At 45.7% G+C, this 20934-nt stretch overlaps 2 protein-coding genes across 54 annotated transcripts in view; both read right to left on the bottom strand.

Annotated features, from left to right (window-relative positions):
* The window catches only part of LOC308465386 (immunoglobulin lambda-1 light chain-like), a 151460-nt gene that overhangs the window by 10931 nt on the left and 119595 nt on the right, over nt 1-20934 (bottom strand). The window lies entirely within an intron of this gene.
* The window catches only part of LOC308465380 (immunoglobulin lambda-1 light chain-like), a 157515-nt gene that overhangs the window by 40750 nt on the left and 95831 nt on the right, over nt 1-20934 (bottom strand). For 4 of the 50 annotated variants that reach the window (XM_080985334.1, XM_080985333.1, XM_080985336.1 and 1 more), the window contains exons 1-2: nt 8270-8343; nt 7726-8023 (exon numbers count right to left, since the gene is read on the bottom strand). The exons of 34 other annotated variants lie outside the window; for them this stretch is intronic. In XM_080985334.1, the coding sequence (XP_080841460.1) occupies nt 7726-8023; nt 8270-8312 (341 nt within the window). In that variant the 5' untranslated portion in view covers nt 8313-8343. Of the gene's footprint in view, nt 1-7725; nt 8024-8269; nt 8344-11149; nt 11442-11540; nt 11649-13653; nt 13691-20341; nt 20660-20786; nt 20934 lie in introns of those variants that run through there. 12 more of the 50 variants (XM_080985349.1, XM_080985348.1, XM_080985311.1 and 9 more) reach the window with 10 other exon arrangements.

The raw sequence follows: 20934 nt of genomic DNA, 5'->3' as shown, positions 1-20934 counted from the left end.
TATACAGAACCTGGGACTTTCTGCATGCAAGGCAAATGCTTTTTCACTGAGCTACTGCCCTTCCTCAAGGATTTAAGCAATAATTGTTTACTAATTGTGTAGGTTTTTCCCTCACCTGTGGGACAATAATCGAGGAGAAGCTATAAGCATACGAGGACTCTACAGTCATGCTTACCTGAATCACAGTCCCAGCGTGTACCTCCTCTGCCTCTGAGATTTAAGTCAGGAGATTTAGGGTGCTTTCAGGAAAAAATCTTTTCTCCCCACTCCCTGCCAAGAACTGATGTGGTTGTAGCATCCCGCAATAAAGGAAGAACGAGAGAAATCTGTAGAAATCACCAATTTCTCCATGAAATCCATTCTTGCATGTGCAAGACATAGCAGGCAATTGCAGAAAGATTCCGAAATGCTGAGCTGCCGATGAAATGCAAACCTCTTATGAGGTTGAAGAGTGTGTTTCCAGAGCAGAGCATTACTTCTGTGTAATCCGGTTAATATCATCACAGGAACCTTAATCCTTTGAGCGATTTCCCTTTTATAGCTAGAATGGCCCCATCCACAACGGAGACGCTTAGGAGAACTCCAAGGTTTTTCGAGGTAAAAATGAATAAATGAAACGAGGTGGAAAAGGACCAAAAAACCAAATAACTTCCAAAATAGCCCAGTGAAATTGTAGCGCTCAGTAGCCAATAAATACTGGAAAATGGAAAATCGGGGTAAACCATTTCCCCTACACTATGGAAACTGGGTAAGAGGCAAATGGTGTATCTTGAACAGAAGTACTCCAAACTGCAACATTTTTTCCCCAGCTTCCACTTGCCACATCTGCTCATATTTCCACAGCATCGCATGTGGCTTATCTGAAAAGCATGGTTTGAGAAATCTGCAGGTTAATCTCTGTGGATATCCTGTGGCCTTTAACGCCACCATTTAAATACTCACAAGACAACCTGTTGATCAAACTGGATTTCAACGTGTGGCCAAATTAACTCCGTTTTCTGCCCATCCAGAAGGTCCAGAAATCTAAAAAAAAAACCAACCCCAAAACTCGAAAGGCTCCAGGAAAGGTACATATCCTCAACATGCACAAGTCTACATAAGCACACGGCACCAATGGTCAGGAGCAGTACATCTGATAAGCACTTCCTTCCAGAGGAGGAGATTGGTAATGCTTTAGCTGCGGCCCGTGGCTTGTGCCCAACTGGCATTTTCTGAAAATAGCAGAGCACATGTTTCTGGTACCGGAGGGTTCCTAGGGTCTGACTTTGCATCCTCTGTGCAAATGAACTGAAAGCCGTTGGCCGGCCCCTGGTCCATTCACAGAAACACTGAAACATCTGTCAATGCGTACAGTTGGTGGTTAGAAAGGGTTGGGAGGTGATCTTGGGCAGCTATTAGAAGAAGCTGCTGGGGCCTGGACACCTGCAGCAGATGTTCACAGAGTTCTACTAAGTACGTTCGAGGTTTTAACTCAGTCTGCATTTTTAAAGTGACCCAGCCCGATTCACACTTCCTGGACTAATATGCACAGAAGAACGCAGTTATCCTTTTGATTTTCATACTTCTCTGAATCTTGTGACGCAGCCCCTGTGCGAAAAATTAAGCACAAGAAGGCATGTGAAAATGCATATCGTAGGTGAAAATGTGTGGGAAAATGCATATTTGAGGGGAAATGTATATATGTGTACACCTCCCCCATCCCTACTAAATAATTGGAGGTCAATAACCCTTTCTGTTCAGTGTGGGTCCTACAGTTCAGTGGTAGAACATCGGCTTTGCATGGAGAAGATCACAAGTTCTTTTAATAAATAAATTTTCAATTACTAATATCCAATAAAAGCCACATTGTGTCAGTCTCAAATTACAATTCACATTCAAATATACAGTGGTACCTCGTGTTAAGTACTTAATTCATTCCGGAGGTCCGTATTTAACCTGAAACTGTTCTTAACCTGAAGCACGACTTTAGCTAATGGGGCCTCCCGCTGCAACCGCGCCGCCGGAGCACAATTTCTGTTCTCATCCTGAAGCAAAGTTCTTAACCGAAGGTACTATTTCTGGGTTAGTGGAGTCTGTAACCTGAAGCGTCTGTAACCCGAGGTACTACTGTATACCATTTATAAAGCCAATTATACATTTTGTATGGCCTCCCGTGTGCTGGATTTCAAAGTGGAATGTTTTTATTTCATCCTGCTTCTGAAGTCTTAATTAATTCAAGCTTGTTCTTAATCCCCTATCAACAGCTACAGAGTTTTTGACTTCCATTCGTATTAACACATTTAATAAATCTTATTTCTGCAAAAGGAGTTCTGTATCCTATAAATATCCTGTGAGGGATGTTTATTTTATCCGTTTGTTTCTTCATTCTTCCTGCTCTCGATCATGTCTTCCACGGCATCGCTACTTCCGCTCTTTTGCTCTTTTTTCCCCTTTGTTCCCAGAGGCTGTAAGAAAAGATCCCAAGTCAAATCCCCACCATCTCCAGGTGGGGCAGGGAGAGACCCCTTGCCTGAAACCCAGTACTTCTGGGATTGCAAGACTGCAGGGAGGCACACGCCGGCCCCATCCACCAGCCAGAAGCCCAAGGCTTTCCAGGAAGAACATTACAATCAGGACAAGACCAGCTTGACTCCATCTGTCAGCCATAGAAAGAGCAGCTACAGGGGCTTGAATCCCTAGTAATGTCTGCCAGAAAGAATAATCAGCTGTGACTACCAGTTGTTCTGCAACTGCAGAGCTGTTGGGAAACTGGGAAAGTTCCATTGGCAGAGCATAAAACTCTCTCTCTCTTTTTGTATATCATTTTTATTAAATTTCTATTTTACAATTTAAAATACCCATTTTTACATCCTTAATATGTCAGTGACTTCCCTTCTTCTCTTTCCCTGGTTCATTTTACATATCATAAATCCCTGCATCTTTGACAAAAACTATACCACGTGCATGTGCAGAAGTGCTAAACCGAGCCATGTGCATGCGCAGAAGCGGTCCTCCAGTTGCGAATTTCTCAGGATGTGGCCAGACCTCCGGAACAGATCCTGTTCGCAACCGGAGGTACCACTGTATTTTGAGAGAATGACTGACCCTGAGTGTTATGAATGAGGGAGCAAAGCTTCTTCCTATTGCTCTTATTTTAAAACACATCTCCCACAAAATAACACATGTTGTTGTTTAGTCGTTTAGTCGTGTCTAACTCTTCGTGACCCCATGGACCAGAGCATGCCAGGCGCTCCTGCCTTCCACTGCCTCCCGCAGTTTGGTCAAACTCATGCTGGTAGCTTCGAGAACACTGTCCAACCATCTCGTCCTCTGTCGTCCCCTTCTCCTTGTGCCCTCCATCTTTCCCAACATCAGGGTCTTTTCCAGGGAGTCTTCTCTTCTCATGAGGTGGCCACAGTATTGGAGTCTCAGCTTCCAGATCTGTCCTTCCAGTGAGCACTCAGGGCTGATTTCCTTCAGAATGGATAGGTTTGATCTTCTTGCAGTCCATGGGACTCTCAAGAATCTCCTCCAGCACCATAATTCAAAAGCATCAATTCTTCGGCGATCAGCCTTCTTTATGGTCCAGCTCTCACTTCCATACATCACTACTGGGAAAACCATAGCTTTAACTATACGGACCTTTGTTGGCATGTACTCCTTTTATCACATACACAAACCTCTCGGTACATTTTTGAGCCAATAATTGTATCACAAAGTTCAGAGAAGTGGAAATCCAGAAGGATTAAGAGTGTTCCTATTTGTATACGGTGAGAAGTGCAAATCAGGGGTCTCCACTACAATTCCTGGAATGTTTTAACACTGGGAACTGTAGTTTTGTGAGGGGATACAGGTCTCCTAACAACTCTTTAACCCTGAACATGCTACATTTCCCAGGATTATGTGTATGGGGGAAGCTATGATAGTTGTGTAGTGTAGTTCTGCTTTAAATGTATAGTGCCTATGTAGCTTCAATGAAACTCTCCAGAATTCCTAAGTGAAGCAGAGAAGCCGACCCAAATTAATTTATCTCTTAGTTCACACCTCCATCTTGTGTATCAGAGCGAAACTGCAGGATGCGCTTAGATTTTCAGCTCGCCAGTAGCTTGCTACCGGATACTCCTTCCTGCTTCCAAGAAGCCTGAAGATGGCAGCACAACCAAAGAGATGCAAACATCTGAAAAGCCTTTCCAGGCATCCGCCTCCAAATAAAAGCGGGGATAGAGAAAGGAAGCAATATCACCACTAGCAGAGGTGAGTTGCATTTGCAGCAGCGCCTGTCTCTTGCAGCAACATGAAGCTATTGCATGTTAAGCTCTTCTAAAGGTAAAGGGACCCCTGACCATTAGGTCCAGTCGTGACCGACTCTGGGGTTGCGCGCTCATCTCGCTCTATAGGCCGAGGGAGCTGGCATTTGTCCGCAGACAGCTTCCGGGTCATGTGGCCAGCATGACTAAGCCGCTTCTGGCGAACCAGAGCAGCACACAGAAACGCCGTTTACCTTCCCACCGGAGCGGTCCCTATTTATCTACTTGCACTTTCTTCTAAAGGTAAAGGGACGCTGGTGGCGCTGTGGGTTAAACCACAGAGCCTAGGACTTGCGGATCAGAAGGTCAGCGGTTCAAATCCCCGCAACGGGGTGAGCTCCCGTTGCTCGGTCCCTGCTCCTGCCAACCTAGCAGTTCGAAAGCACGTCAAAGTGCAAGCTCTTCTACACAGGTATTAAAGATGCAACAAAGTCTCTGGATTTGATTCTGAGGCAAACTCTGATGTACGCTCACACCACCAGTTTGCATTTATTAGTGCAGAAAGTATTGATCTGATATGTAGAGATCTTTCCCATTCTAATGAATTCAAGAGGGTTCTGGAGGCTTCTCTGTGTGAAAGAAACAAGCAGAAGGTCCGTGATGTTTGGCTTATTCCTTCAGAGAAGCTGAGTACAGCTGGCTTAAACTGGTCCTGTTATCTCTTCCGTCAAGGTTATGCTGACTATAAAAATAAGGCCAGAAGGAGCCTCGGTTTCACTTTCTCTTTCTATCTCTTTTTCCTTCTGGTGTGGTGTTCTGTACATAGTATGCTTAGTGTTAGAATTTAGACTTATTACACTGGGGAACAAAATTTTTGTTGCATTGACACCTGCAGTTGTTCTAACCTAATGTCAACGTGCTGATTTCATATCTGAAGTTGGTTTTGTTCTGTAAGCTATAGTTTTTTATTTTTGCAATTCATGTTTTTCACTTTTCACCATAATCTTTGTTTTTCACAATGCAAGAATTCAATATTTTATTAAACACATAGACAAAGTAGTACAATATGAGTATTAGTGTAAGTGACTTATATAGCATTGAACGTGACATGTATAGCATTGAAAATGACATGTATATCTATGTACAGTTGGAGGTATGCAAAAAAATGTATTCCCTTGGGATACACAGTGTACTGGGGAACATTTTTTTTTCCCATTTTCTTTTGCATGAGATTTTTCAACTGTTCTTATATGTTCTTTCAATACTGATTTCAAATCTGAAATTGATTTTCGTGTACATGCTATGGCTACCTTTCAATTTCCGACTTTTGCCGATATGTCATATTTACACTGGGGATAAGTGGACACTGACACATTGATCTACCCTAACTACATGGTAATTATTGTTTTGCAAACTTAATTTTTCTTTATTTTTACAGTTTTGTATTCTAAATATTTGTATTTTTCAGATCGGACCATGGCTTCTTCAAGTAGACAAAAATGTGTTATCAGTTATTGTAAGTTTAAGTTTAAGTCTGCTGCAACTGGATTTCTTATGGACAGTGCCAGTTCTGAATGTATTTGGATTTGTGACCATTTTGCTCATTTGCCTTCAGTAGCAGTAAAGCTCTGCTGGATGAAATACAGTGGCCTCTGGTCTACTTTTGGGGGAATCCTGCAATGTGTTTAAGTTGTTACTCTGCTAACTATACCTTGGAATCTGCTCTGGATCGATACTGAGTAGAATTCCAAGACACTTTAGGTTATATTGATCACTGCTTGTGGTCAATCCTCTAGACATTTGGTTGGCGGTTGTGCGAACAGGATGCAACACTAGGATGAGCCTTGGGCCTGATCCAACAGGTGTCTTCTTAAGCTCTTGACTCCACCAAAAGTTTAGCACAGGCAGTATTTTTTCCCTTGGAGGTATTCAAGAGTCAATGGGACACGGGTGGCGCTGTGGGTTAAACCACAGAGCCTAGGACTTGCCGATCAGAAGGTCGGCGGTTCGAATCCCCGCGACGGGGTGAGCTCCCGTTGCTCGGTCCCTGCTCCTGCCAACCTAGCAGTTCGAAAGCACGTCAAAGTGCAAGTAGATAAATAGGTACCGCTCCAGTAGGAAGGTAAACGGCATTTCCGTGCGCTGCTCTGGTTCGCCAGAAGCGACTTAGTCCTGCTGGCCACATGACCCGGAAGCTGTACGCTGGCTCCCTCGGCCAATAAAGCGAGATGAGCGCCGCAACCCCAGAGTCGGCCACGACTGGACCTAACAGTAAGGGGTCCCTTGACCTTTACTCAAGAGTATGCAATACCAACACATTTCCCCACTGAATTATACAAGTGTGGCACCATGCCCATTCCATGCCATGCCAAACACCTGTTCCACCCTGTTCTGCCCCTTTGCAGTGCCAAAAATAGTATGTGCATCAGCAGTCATGCATGGGCCAATCATGTGCAAATGCGGAGGTGCTTGTACTTTGACGGTTTGTTTGCATCATAAGTGAACACAATTCTAAATTTATTCTTGCCTTAGGGAAGAGAAATACTGGTTTCTGTCTCAGTTCCCCATCAGGCTGCATCACCATATGTGTCGTTGCACAGTAATAATCACCCTTGCCATTGGCCAGGGCTCCATAGGTTGTTATTTTTTTAAAAAAGGTAACGGACCCAAGGACAGTTAAGTCCAGTCAAAGGCGACTATGGGGTGTGGCACTCATCTTGCTTTCAGGCCGAGGGAGCCAGCCTTTGTCCACAGACAGCTTTCTGGGTCATGTGGCCAGCAGGACAAACTGCTTTGGCACAACGGGACACCGTGATGGAAACCAGAGGGCACAGAAATGCCATTTACCTTCCTGCCACAGTGATACCTACTTATCTACTTGCACTGGTGTGCTTTCTAAGTGCTAGGTTGGCAGGAGCTGGGACAGAGAAATGGGAGCTCACTCCATCACATGGATTCAAACCGCCAAACTTCGAACTGTCATGGTGTCCCGTTGGCCTGAAAAGTGAGATGAGCACCACACCCCATAGTTGCCTTTGACTGGACTTAACCATCCAGGGGGTCCTTTATTTTTACCTTCACATTTGATTGCAGTTAGGTATCTGTGCCATTTTTGAATGCTGCTCCATTATTATTTTTAAAATAGTGCTTTGAAAAAGAAAGCGAAGATATTACAGGGAAGAGTTCTAACCTGGCCTACTCCTTCTGCTGTTATACTTTCAGCAGAGTTTCCTTTTTTTATTTTAAGAAATAGGATATATTTACAAATGTAGTCCCTCTGTGGAAGGACTTAGGGACGATAAGGCTGTTAATGGCTACAAAAATGACAGCTAAATTCTACCTCCGTTATCAGAGGCAATATACCACTCAGTGCAAATCACTGGGAGCTGTGAGTGGTGACAGTATTTCTGTTGCACTCAGCTAACAAACATAGACATTTCTCTTTGACAGCAGGAGGTTTTTGCCTCACTTCCTCCTTTGATGGGGCCACTGTGCTTGCTGGCTAGCATCTTCGTCCCAGACTTGGCAGTAATAGTCAGCCTCATCTTGCTGTTGGACATCAGTGATGGTTAAGGTGGCTGTGCCGCCAGAGCTCTCTCCAGAAAAGCGGTCTGAAATATTGGCAGGTCTTATGCTGTCCTTATATATAACCAGTTGAGGGGCACTGCCATGTCTCTGCTGGTACCAGTGCACATAGTACCTATCAAACTTATCCCCTGAGCAAGTGAGTTCCACAGTTTGCCCCAAAGACACAGAGGCAGATGGGGGTTGTGTAAGTACATACTCGGCAACAGAACCTGAAAGAAGAAGAAATTTTTTTAAAAAATCATGGTGTTACACAGATGTGGAAATAATCTGGTAAACACATACATGCAACTCTTCCTAAGAGAGGAACACTGACTTATTAGACTGCACATCATATCAACTAATAAGGCTCAAACTCCAGTCTAAGACAATGCAATGACAAATCTTCCTGCAGATAAGTTGATAGGAGAAATGAAAGTCTAGCATCCAACAGAAATGAGGAATGGGTCTCTCATCACCTGAGCAATAAGTGAGGGCCAGAAGGAAGGGAAACCAGGCCATGATGTTCTTTGCAGAGGAGTGATCTTTGCTGTGACAAATGGTGCATTGGGATAGCTTTTCTCCCCATTCTTAAAGCCTACCAAAGTTGCCTGGGGTTCTCTGCATGCAAATCTGCTTCTTGTTGATTGGGTGCTGATCCTGCTCCAATGCACATGAGGAAGGGTTAGAGTTTGGTGGCAGAGCCTCTGCTTTGCGTGCAGAAGCTCCCGGGTTCAATTCCTGGCATTATCAGGCTGGGAGAGACTTCGCGTCTGAAAACCCAAGGAGATGCTGCCACTTAGTTTAGGCAATCCTGAGCTAGGTAGACCAATGGTCTGACTCAGTATGAAACACTTTCCTGTGTTCTATAATGAAGATGGCAATTTGGCTGAAGGAATTTAAGTGCACAGCCTGGGGGTGTCAGCGGCTCCCAGCTAGTTGTCCAGGAAGGTAGAAAGACAAGGAAAGGTTTCTTACCACATTTTTTTATTTCAATATTACAGAGAGAGGCTACAGAACCCAGCCTCTTGGATAATGGCGTTGTCCCGAGTGAATCTCCACCCCCCGTCTCTTCCACTTCCTCATTCTTTACTTCTACGGGTGCTGCTACGTGCCCTCTATCTTTGAGCTCTTTGCTCTCCTACTTTTAAGGCTTGCCGGGTACTGGGAGATGGAGGGTCAGGGATGCTTTCTAATGACACTGTGTCCGCCGGGCGTTGCTCCGCTTCAGCCTCCTCCTCCTCCTCCTCCTCCTCCTCCTCCTCCTCCTCCTCTCCCATGATTTCCCAACTTTCCTCCTCATCTGCCTCTTGAGTTGTGACTTCCCTCAAACCCCTGTTGTAGATCTATACGGTCTTCCTCCACCCTGGAAGGGTCAGGATGGAGAGGCAGTCTCCACCCACGTTTCATCGCTGTCAAAAACTATTGTGACAGAATTGCACTGAATCAGCAAGTAGAATAAGGAAAATTAAAATTAAAAATACGTTTGTTGTTTGTTGGCAGTTACCTTGGTGATATTATCTTATGTCTATTGCCAGGCAGTGGAGGCAGCACTGAACTCGATGAACCAATGATTGGACTGAGTACAGTGGAACCTCGGGTTGCGAACGTGATCCGTGTGGGAGGCACGTTTGCAACCCGCATCGTTCGCAACCCGCAGTGCCGCGTCTGAGCATGCACAGGTCATGATTCAGCGCTTCTGCACAAGTGAAAAGCACGAATTAGGGCTTCCATGCATGCGCGAGCGCCCAAACCCGGAAGTAACCCATTCCGGCACTTCCGGGTTTGGTTCTGTGCGAAACCCGAAAACACGTAACCTGAAGCGTCTGTAACCCGAGTTACCACTGTATAAGGCAGCTTCCCGTGTTCCTGTTTTAAACTCTTGTTTTCTCGAAGCAACAAAGCATTGACCAGAGCAGTTCCCCAATGCATAATCTGTCCCAAGGGATATGTGGTGGCAGCGTATCATGTGAGAAAGAGGAGGATGTGGTTAGTGCTCTCCAGCATCATGCTATTTCAGCCCCCTCTGCCTGGTTGCACAGAGTGGATCTTACCAAGTCTGCTAGCACCCTCTAGAGATGTTTATTGAAACACCATGATGGTTTAGGGTACTTAATTTCGCCCCCTTTCCCAATATGTCATCTGAAGTCCATGTGGGTTGGAGATCACAACAGACAAAAGTCCTGACCAGAGAAGAATGGCAGATCAAGTTGATGGATTATGCTGAAATAGCTAAAGTAACTAGAAGAATCAGAAATCAGGAAAATCAAAATTTCAATGAGGGGGGAAATTTATAACTTTTCTTAAAGTCCATTGTAAACGTTAAAATCATTAGTACGATCAGAATATCAATGATGAATTTTGGACAATGGAGAGGTAAAATATTTGGATTATTATAAAAGATGCAGGAGGAAATGATTAACAATAGGACCCACAAAGGGGAGGAGGGAAGTCCAGGAGATTCATTGGAATCTTGTTTTTATGTTGTATGTTGGATATGTGACTAAAAAATTTTAATCTGAAAAACCAAATAAATAAATTTTTAAAAAGGACAGACGAATGGAGGTTAACACAGAGTTAAAGTGTGGCGTTTATGAGCACTGAGATGTAGTTAAGGGGGATCAGACACGGAGGATAAGTGGTGCCCAACGTAGCCAGAGAACAGCAGTTTGAAATGAGAGGCCAGCTCCCTCAGGCCTCCTCTCCCCTCAACTGGGAGGGGGGGCAGCCATCCCATCAGATTTGCCTCAGTGAGAGAAGTAGCAAACAAGGCTCATTTCGTCAGCTTTGCTGGAAGTCCAACTCCATCAGTTCCTTCCTGCCCCCAAACTAGGCCAGCTGGTCATTATAGGCACAACTGTTTAGACATTGGTGCCTGAGTTGGATGTATATTTTCCTCTGCCCTCCCTGTTCCTTTTGCCTTGTGTGTCGTGGTTTTCCTGAGCTTATACCCTATGGGGAAGGAGTGTCTGGTTTCAATTGCTTGTATGTAAGCCACTCTGGGAGCCTCTTTGACCAAAGAGCAGGGTACAAATGCTCTAAATAATGACAAAATAAGCCTCTCTGTGGCCCGGCATAGACCTGCTGTCTATTTCCGATGCACACTTGAAGTCTATGCTAAATTCTCTACCTCAGTGAACCCCCTTCATTTGCTTCCCCTCATTAAATGAGGGAGCGAGGGGCAACAGCAAGTGTAATTCTAGGAAAAGTGGGGGTTTGGAGGTGAGAATAAGCCTCTTTTCATGAAAATTCAATTCCACTGGAAGGTCGCTCTTCTGAAAACAGAGTATGATAGCAGCTGCCTTTTTCAGCAAGAGGTTTTTGTCGCACTTCCCCATCTGCCTGTGTCACTGTGAGGTGTGTTGCTGTCCCACACCTGACAGTAATAATCGGCCTCATCCTCTGCTTGGGCTCTGGAAATGCTCAGTGTGGCTGGGTTGCCAGAGTTGGTGCCAGAGAATCGGTTCGAGATCCCAGTGGGTCTCTGATTGTCTGCATATATTATCAGTACAGGGGCCTGGCTGGGTTTCTGCTGGTACCAGTGTACACTCTTCCCACCAATGTTGCTTCCGGAACAAGGGATCTGGACATCTTGTCCCAGAGACACGGACACTGATGGGGGCTGCGTCAACACATACTGGGCCAAAGATCCTGAAAGAGAAAGAGAAAAATTATCTCAGGATATGTTAGACTCCTCTTTGGTCTGTCGCTCAGAAGAAAGAAAGAAAAACACACTTTTTTCTCTCCTACCTGAGAAATAAGTGAGGAAGAGGCAGGCCCAGAGCATGATGGGAACGCAGAGGAGCTCTCCCTCCTTAAGGCACAGAGGTTTCTGCTTCAGACCCGTCTCTCTGCTCTCTTAAATCTATTCAATCTTGTGACCCAGCCCTACATTCAAATCATTTCCCTTGAAAGCGCAGCACACCCTCCTCTCCACCCCTGGGGATAAAAGGCATGCTATGGCACTGCAGAAAATAAAGGGTGAACACTTTTTCTTTGGGGGGGGGACATCTTGTGGGAATTAAACTCTAGTTCCCATTTACAGAGTTATGTGGAAGAGAGCCCAAGTTGTTTGACCCTTTAGTTAGTTCCCTTTCCCCTCTTATAAAAACTACATAAGAAACTCTCTTTTAAAGTTTAAATAAGAAATGACTTTTGCTCAGTGTACTGGCGCTTGCTAGATTAAACATAAAAGACAGGCAGGTATTACTTATGTTACTAATATGTATTACCTAGGTTTGTATCTAAGGTGGCTTCTAAACACAAATAACAAATGTTCTGAGAATGCTTAAAAAAAGTTTTTAAAAAATGCAATGAATTTTCTATAAGGCTCACCATCGCCATCTTGTGTCACATTGTATATTGTACATTTTCCCCTCATCTGCCTCTGAGCTATGACCTCCCTCAAACCCCTCTTGTAAAACTTAACTGTCTTTCTCTTCCTCCTCCCTGGAAGGGTCAAGCTGGGGAGGCTGTCTCCACCATTCCTCCTCCGCCCAGTCCTAGACAGGTGTGAGAAATGGTTTGCGTGTTGCTGACCACTGGGGATAGGTAGATTTCACTGACTTCACATGGCAGCCCCGCCACAGCACTCTGATCAGCACAGCCTACTGCGTCTGCAAGAGCGATGGTGGCAAATGTCTTGGTGATGCCTCCATTTACAATGGAAAATGGAGCCGAATGTAGACCATCCCTGTTTGGTGGAGAGAAGAGTGGGAAGAGAGAAGTGCTTCTGTCTGAAATCCCTGGGAGCTGCTGTCAGCCAGTTTAACAATAAAGCAATGAACCGGGTGGTGATACAATGACTGGGAGCTGGGCAGCAAAAGCCAAACCCCAATTTTTACATCACCTGCTAGGTTTAGCCCATGGCACTTCTCCTCACCTTTGGAAATAGGTAACCAAGGCTTTGTTCCCTGAAATCTACGTGTGAATTTTGATGTGTGAGGAATTCTGGGCTGCTCCCTCCGCATAGCTGCTCCTATGCTAAGTTGTCTACCTGGTTGAACACCCTTCATCCGCCTTCCCCATTAAAATCCAGGAATTTCCAACAGGGCTGGGTAGTGCTATAATACAGCAATGTGTGGCTAAGCCCCCTCTGCCTGGCTGCATCGAGCTGATCTCATCAACTCGGGTGCTTTATAGATCACCAGTGGCCTCTAGAGTTGTTTACTAAAATGCCACCTGTTCCAGTTGTCAGGATTCATGCCCCAAAGGCTCTAGGGGCATGTTGTTAGTAGAGTAGCAGCTCTAAGAAGGCATGAGGTTCACTCAGGATGCAGTAGATTCATCAGTAAGAGTTTGCTAATGCAAAAATAAGCTTGACTGTTCAATAGGTAAACATAAAGGACCCCTGGATGGTTAAGTCCAGTCAAAGGCGACTATGGGGTTGCGGCGTTCATCTCGCTTTCAGGCCGAGGGAGCAGGCATTTGTCCACAGGTCATGTGGCCAGCTGGACTAAACCGCTTCTGGCGCAACAGAACACCGTGATGGAAACCAGAGCACATGGAAATGCTGTTTACTTTCCTGCCACAGCGGTACCTATTTATCCACTTGCACTGGTGTGGTTTTGAACGGCTAGATTGGCAGAAGCTGGGACAGAGCAACGGGAGCTCACTCCATCACGGGGATTCAAACCATCGACCTTCGGATGGGGAAGCCCAAGAGGCTCAGTGATTTAGAAGACAGCCCCACCCACGTCCCTTGACAATTGAATACCAGGTCCGCAGAATGGCCATCTCTTCATTATCCAGTTGCAGCAAAATATAGCGTTGAAAAATAACTTAAACGTACTATGTACTCTAGGCAAGTGAAAATCAATCCAGAACGAGAGATTGAAAAAACAGTAGAGAAAGTAAGAATAACCTGAGACGCCATCGGACTGCATTTATAGGCAGCCCAGAAGCAGTTGGACCTTGAAAGATCGATAACAAGTGAGCTCATTTGAGCTGCATGTCTGTTCTCTGGAAAACCTTGGAACCTTAGAAACCTTCCAGGCACACTAGAAGATTCTGGAACACTTCTATAAGCTTCTATGGATTCTGGACTTCAGAAATTCCATTATATCTCACACCGGTACATCATAGATCTGAAGTCTGCCAGTTTTGGAGATCAGGACAGAGAAAAGGGAGGGCTGTCTTTTTGTTTTTTTTCTACAGAACACGGAACTAATGCTTGGATTTTCTGACTGCTTAATGACAACTACATAATTAGATGACTTTGAAAGGGGGCTCCTTCCAGCTCTACAATTATACGATTCTTTGAAATGAAAGATCAGGCTGCCAGAGAACAGTAATTCAGGAGACATCTCTGTGGCCAGGCATGTACAGGTATATGTTCGCTATTCCAGCCGTGCTCCGCAGCTTAGGCAAAGTTATCTCCCTCTATGAATCCCCTTTACCAATTTTCCCTCATGAATAAAGGCAGCGAAGGTAGCAATAAAATAAATGCAACTGAAGGCCAGAGTTCTGTGGAAGAGAGCCCAGGTTGTTGGACCCTTTGGTTACCGTATTTTTTGCTCTATAAGACTCACTTTTCCCTCCTAAAAAGTAAGGGGAAATGTGTGTGCGTCTTGTGGAGCGAATGCAGGCTGCGCAGCTATCGCTGAAGCCAGAACAGCAAGAGGGATTGCTGCTTTCACTGCGCAGCGATCCCTCTTGCTGTTCTGGCTTCTGAGATTCAGAATATTTTTTTTTCTTGTTTTCCTCCCCCCAAAACTAGGTGCGTCTTGTGGTCTGGTGCGTCTTATAGAGCGAAAAATACGGTGGGGGGCCGCTTTTTGCATGGTTGCATGCAGCCCCCTGGCCCTACATGGTCCCCGGCTAGTCAGAGTGGCTTCGCCTCCCCAAGCGGATGTGTTGCCAGGGGAGTTGACCAGGTACGGTTGGGACCGCCCTGCACACACAATAGAGGGTGGAACTTACCTGGGAGTCTTCAGTCGGCTACAGAGCTTCTCCCACCCTGCCCTCCCTCAGTTTATGCCTTCCTTTTGCAGGTTAACCTCTTCCTTACAGGTATGCGGGCGCTGATACATTCATTGATGGTGGCTGTTGAAGGACCGGGAAGGAATTTCCCTGCATTGGCAGGTTTTGCCTTTCCCATAGGAAAATGCCACAACTTTGGCGGTTTTAGGCCTTGGGCGGAATCCTTTAGTCTATCTTCCCTATATGTGGGTGTGGGTGTGAAGCGGTGACCCACAACCCCCCTGCGGCGGCAATCCCAGGGTTCCCCATTAAAGGGGTTGTGATGGGGGGAGTCACTGGCCATACGCCGTTAGGTTATCAGTGCTCTCCCCTGCGTTGCGGAAAAATGGGGGGCGGGCTCTCTGCTTAAACATACATTTTCCAGAGCCAGCCCAATCCCCACACAGTTTGGATAACCCTGATGTTCCCCAGATCCCCGCCCAGGGACTGGGAGGGATAAATGCACCACGCCTAAGCCAAGGTCTCCCTACACCTGAAAGTTTAATAAAGTTGTGGTCAATTTTAATCCCATAAGACGTTGTTATCATTATTCCACCCAGGGGTCACCTGGGTTTGGGGGGTCTCTGCCTGACCACGCAATAACTTTTACACGGTGTACTTGCACTTGCTAGATTAAGCATAAAAGGCAGGCAGGTATTACTAATGTTACTAATATGTATACATATATTTGTAACTTAGGGACGCGGGTGGCGCTGTGGGTAAAACCTCAGCGCCTAGGACTTGCCGATCGTCAGATCGGCGGTTTGAATCCCCGTGGCGGGGTGCGCTCCCGTTGCTCGGTCCCAGCGCCTGCCAACCTAGCAGTTCGAAAGCACCCCCGGGTGCAAGTAGATAAATAGGGACCGCTTACTAGCGGGAAGGTAAACGGCGTTTCCGTGTGCTGCGCTGGTGCTGGCTCGCCAGAGCAGCTTCGTCACACTGGCCACGTGACCCAGAAGTGTCTGCGGACAGCGCTGGCCCCCGGCCTCTTAAGTGAGATGGGCGCACAACCCTAGAGTCGGACACGACTGGCCCGTACGGGCAGGGGTACCTTTACCTTTATATTTGTAATTAAGGGGGAATCTAAACAGTTCCCAAATCAGTTTTATCTTAATAGCAAACACAGTAAATAAAGAGTTGACTTGTAATATGTCCGTGTTTCAGTGCTCATCTTTTCTCTTTCCAAAATAGATTTTATCTCGAACAACTGCAAACGAAGTAAATAAAGAGTCCCCTTGTGTTATAATTCCGGTAATTCCGACGTTTTGTTGCTAAAGAGCTTAGTCATCGAGCTGTCATAATCTGTTGCAACAGAATTGCCCTGAATTAACAAGTAGAAGAAGGGAAATCAAAATTAAAAATACATTTGTTGTTTGTTTAAAGATAGTTGCCTTGGGGATATTATCTTGCGTCTATTGCCCATCAGTGGAGGCATCACTGAACCCGAGGAACCAATGATCTGACCAAGGCAGCTTCTCAAGTTCCAATTTTAAACTCCTGTTTTCTCGAAGCAACAAAGCTTCGAGAAAAGCAGTTCCCCAATGCATTATCTGCCCCAAGGGATATGATGTGGTGGAGGCTTGTAGTGTGAGAAAGAGGAGGGCGTAGTTAGTGCTCTGCAGCAGCATGCGGATTAAGCCCCCTCTGCCTGGTTGCAAAGAGCGGATCTTGTCAAGCTTGCCAGCGCCCTCTACAGGTGTTTATTGAAACGCCATGATGATTTAGGATGTTTTCTTTCGCCACCTTTCCCAATACGTCATAGATCTGAAGTCCATGTGGCTTGGAGATCAGGACAGACAAATGGGGGTTCTCTATCACACAACACAGAGTTAAAAGTGTGGCGTTTATGAGCCCAAGATGGAGTTAAGGGGGGTCAGACATGGAGGATAAGTGGTGCCCAGCGTAGCCAGAGAACAGCAGTTCAAGATGACAGGCCAGCTCCATCAGGCCTCCTCTCCCCACATCTGGGGGCAGCCATCCCATCAGACTTGCCTCAGAGAGACAAACAGGAATTGTTTCATCAGCTTTGGGCCAGCTGGTCATTATAGGCGCAACTGTTTAGACATTGGTGCCTGAATTGGATTTATATTTTCCTCTTCCCTCCCTGTTCCTTTTGCTTTGGGTGTCATGCTTTTTTTCCAAGCTTATAACCCTGTGGACAAGGAATGTCTTTTTTCTTTTAAACACACACACACACACACACACACACACACACACACACACACTGTTTTACAATTTGGAATACTCATGCCCAGAGCATGATGGGAACGCAGAGGAGCTCTCCCTCCTTAAGGCACAGAGGTTTCTCCTTCAGACCCGTCTCTCTGCTCTCTTAAATCTTTTCGATCTTGTGACCCAGCCCTACATTCAAATCATTTCCCTTGAAAATGCAGCACACACTCCTCTCCACCCCTGGGGATAAAATGCATGCCATGGCACTGTAGAAAATGAAGGGTGAACACTTTTTGTGGAGGGATATTTTGTGGGAATTAAACTTTGCTTCCCATTTACAGAGTTATGTGGAAGAGAGACAGGGTATATTGCCCTTTTAGTTACTTCCCTTTTCCCTCTTATAAAAACTTCCCAAGACACTCTCTCTTGTAAAGTTGAAATAACAAATGACTTTTGCTTGGTGTACTTGCACTTGATAGATTTAAACATAAAAGACAGGCAGGTATTACTTATGTTACTAATGACCACTCCCCGCATAAAACGGGGGGCGACCTTTGCGTGGACGTGCACAGCCCCTGGATCTGGAGCGGCTCCATCAGCATAGGCTTGGCTTTGCCTTTCCTCAGGTGGGATACCTGGAGGTCTCTGCCTACCCCAGTCAGTTGTCCAATCCCACCTGGGGGGAAGCGTTGCCAAGGAGATCAGGCCAGGTTGGGGAGGGATTACCTGCCCACACAATAGAGGGAGGATCTTACCTGGGAATCCTCACTTGGCTCCAGAACTTCTCCCACCCTACCCACCCTCAGTTAATGCCTTATTTTGCAGGTTAACTTTTCTTCACAGGTTTTGCAGGTTAACTTTTCTTCACAGGTATGCGGGCGCTGCTACATTAAGGTCGCTGTCAAAGGGCCGGAAAGGAATTTCCCTGCATTGGCAGGTTTCGCCTTTCCTGTAGCAAAACGTCACAACTTTGGCGGTATCAGGCCTTGGGCGGAATCCTTTTGTCCATCTTCCTCTTTGCAGCGGCGATACCAGGATTCCCTGTTAAAGGAGATTTTGAGGGGAGGCCTTGACTGTACGCCGAGAGGTCGTCATTGCTCTCCCCTGTGGCGGCGGCGTAACGGGGGCGTCTATCTCTGCTTGAACATATGTTCTCCAGAGCCTGCCCACCCCCCCCCCACACACTGGATAACCCTGATGCTCCCTAGGTCTCCGGCTGGAGACTGGGGAGGGAGAACGCCCAATGCCTGAGCCAAGGTCTACCCACATTTGAAATTTAATAAAGTTGTGGCCAATTTAATCCCATAGCACGTTGTCATGAGTCGTTATTCCACATGACGGGGGGGGGGCGCCCAGGATGTGGGGGACTCCGCCTGTCCACGCAATGCACTCAAGGGGGAAAAATCAAACAGAACACCAAATGCACTCCAAAGAACAGAAACCAAAGTGAATGAAACTTTTTTTAAAAAAGGAAATAAAAGAGGAAATGAAATTAATCTATTCACGCACTTCCACATTCTTTTCCGACTCTTTTTGTCTGCCGAATGTGTACTTGTACCTGATATATTTGCTGCATTCATGCCAATCTGAGCATGAGTGAACAGAAAGCATCAGACATGTAGCCATGCTTAGTGAACATTCTCCTGCTTCACTTCCCATCACAGGTGCAAGAGGGAGCAGGTGCTCTCAGAACAATCTGCCAAAAATAGACCAACATCTCCCCTTAAAGGTTAAATCTGGAAAAGCAGTCATCATATAGCTATGCTCAACATGAACAGGAAGGTTATATCATATGAAAACCAATGCTGGTATTCAGTGCTCAAGCAGTTGGAGTAAGACCATGGTTTTCCAGAACACATTTGACTGATATGGCCTGGTTTTTAGATCTTGCAGATATAGAATAGAAACTTGTCTGTGGACTCAGCTTTTGTTGTTTAGTCGTTTAGTCGTGTCCAACTCTTTGTGACCCCATGGACCAGAGCACGCCAGGCACTCCTGTCTTCCACTGTCTCCTGCAGTCTGCTCAAACTCATGTTAGTAGCTTCGAGATCACTGTCCAACCATCTCGTCCTCTGTCATGCCCTTCTCCTTGTGCCCTCAATCTTTCCCAGCATCAGGGTCTTTTCCATGGAGTCTTCTCTTCTCATCAGGTGGCCAAAGTCTTGGAGCCTCAGCTTCAGGATCTGTCCTTCCAGTGAGCACTCAGGGCTGATTTCCTTAAGAATGGATCGGTTTGATCTTCTCACACTCCATGGGACTCTCCAGCACCATAATTCAAAAGCATCAACTCTTCAACGATCAGCCTTCTTATGGTCCAGCTCTCACAACTGGGAAAACCATAGCTTTAACAGACCTTTGTCAGCAAGGTGACGTCTTTGCTTTTTAAGATGCTGTCTAGGTTTGTCATCGCTTTTCTCCCAAGAAGCAGCAGGCATCTTTTAATTTCATGACTGCTATCACCAGCCGCAGTGATCATTGAGCCCAAGAAAGTAAAATCTCTCGCTGCCTCCATTTCATCAATTATATTTTTATAACTGCATCATAAACATACAACACCAGATGGCGCTGTAGAGCTATGACCTGTCACCAGTGGGATTTTCCATTATGAGCTTTTATAATGTGTTTTCCTGTACTGATTTTTTAATGTGTGTAGATCCAGCACATCTGGTCAGTGTTGCTATCAGGGCTGAACTATGAAACATATCCAGGGCTCCACTTAGTTGTTTCAACCTGCCACAAACCTCATGGAGGAAGTTTGAAGGCAGCACCTGTAGAGCAGGTGATGATGATGGTGAATGAGGAAGTGGCAGAGACAGGGGATGGAGATTCACTCGGGACAATGCCATTATCCAAGAGGCTGGGTTCTATAGGCTCTCTCTGTAAAGATTGAAATAAAAAAGGATGGTATGTATCGTGACTTCACCAATAGAAATGTACTTTTATGTAGTTTCATGTATATATATAGTAAAGTATTATCGTCTTCTCTCTTCAACAGGGCAGGTGGGGTGTCCTGCAGCAGTAAATAAAGATCACATCCTGTGTGCTTCTGTTTGAATAGATCAGCCTCTGTCTGTTTTATATTCCCATCCAGATAATAGACTTGATGGTATATTTCCATAAAGAAATTTTCTATAAAGAGCATGAGACACGACCCATTCCAGATACGCACTTCCCTACTTGAGCAACCCAGAATGTGTGATTAGGCAGGAAAATTGTGCATGCGCACTTAATTTCACCTCGTGTGTAAGACCCAAGCCAAATGCATTTCTGTTAATGAACTCTTATTTCATTTTGCTGTCCGTCAAGCCTGTCCCTTCCCAGGGAGAAGAACTGTCACTTTCAGGCTCGAGCTGTTTTGAATTCATCATTCTAGAAAGGAGGAGTGAAGGTTTTTGTCTCAGTTCCCCATCAGATTGCACCACTGTGGAACTGGAACTTGCCACCAGAGTTCTCATAAGCACAACAATAATAAACGGCCTCGTCTTCAGCCTGGATGTTGGTGATGGTTAAATAGCCAGTGTTCCCTGAATAAGAACCTGTGAACCGATCTGGGATCCCTTCTCCCCGGTTGCTGGTATAATAGAACACGAAGCGAGGAGCCTGGCCAGCTTTCTGTTGATACCAGTGAAAGCTGCCCCAGCTTCCACCACTACTTTTAGAACAGGAGAGTTTAATTGCTTGGCCCAGGGAGACAGATTCGGAGGCTGCCTGAGTCAATGTTGGCTGTGAAGCGACACCTTTGCAGAAAGAAAAAGAAAAACCGATGCATCATTCTCTGCTCCTTAATATCACAAACATATTCTGTTTCTGTGCTAAATAGAGAAGCAGCTTTGTTGCTATCCCATTAGACCACATAACCCATACCTGAGAAGTAAGTGAGAAAAATTAAGAGGATAAGGATCTGGCCCATGGTGAAATTCAAAAGGAAGGCGAGTCCCAGAGGCAAACAGCTCTCTAATCTATAAGAGGGAAGGGGGACCCTTCTCTCTTATATATCCCAGGAGCTGAGGGA

The sequence above is a fragment of the Podarcis pityusensis genome, assembly GCF_964106645.2.
Source record: "Podarcis pityusensis genome assembly, chromosome: 16".
Classification (NCBI taxonomy): Eukaryota; Metazoa; Chordata; class Lepidosauria; order Squamata; family Lacertidae; genus Podarcis; species Podarcis pityusensis.
The sequence above is the reverse complement of the archived record's forward strand: the minus strand, read 5'-3'. Positions and strand labels throughout refer to the sequence as shown.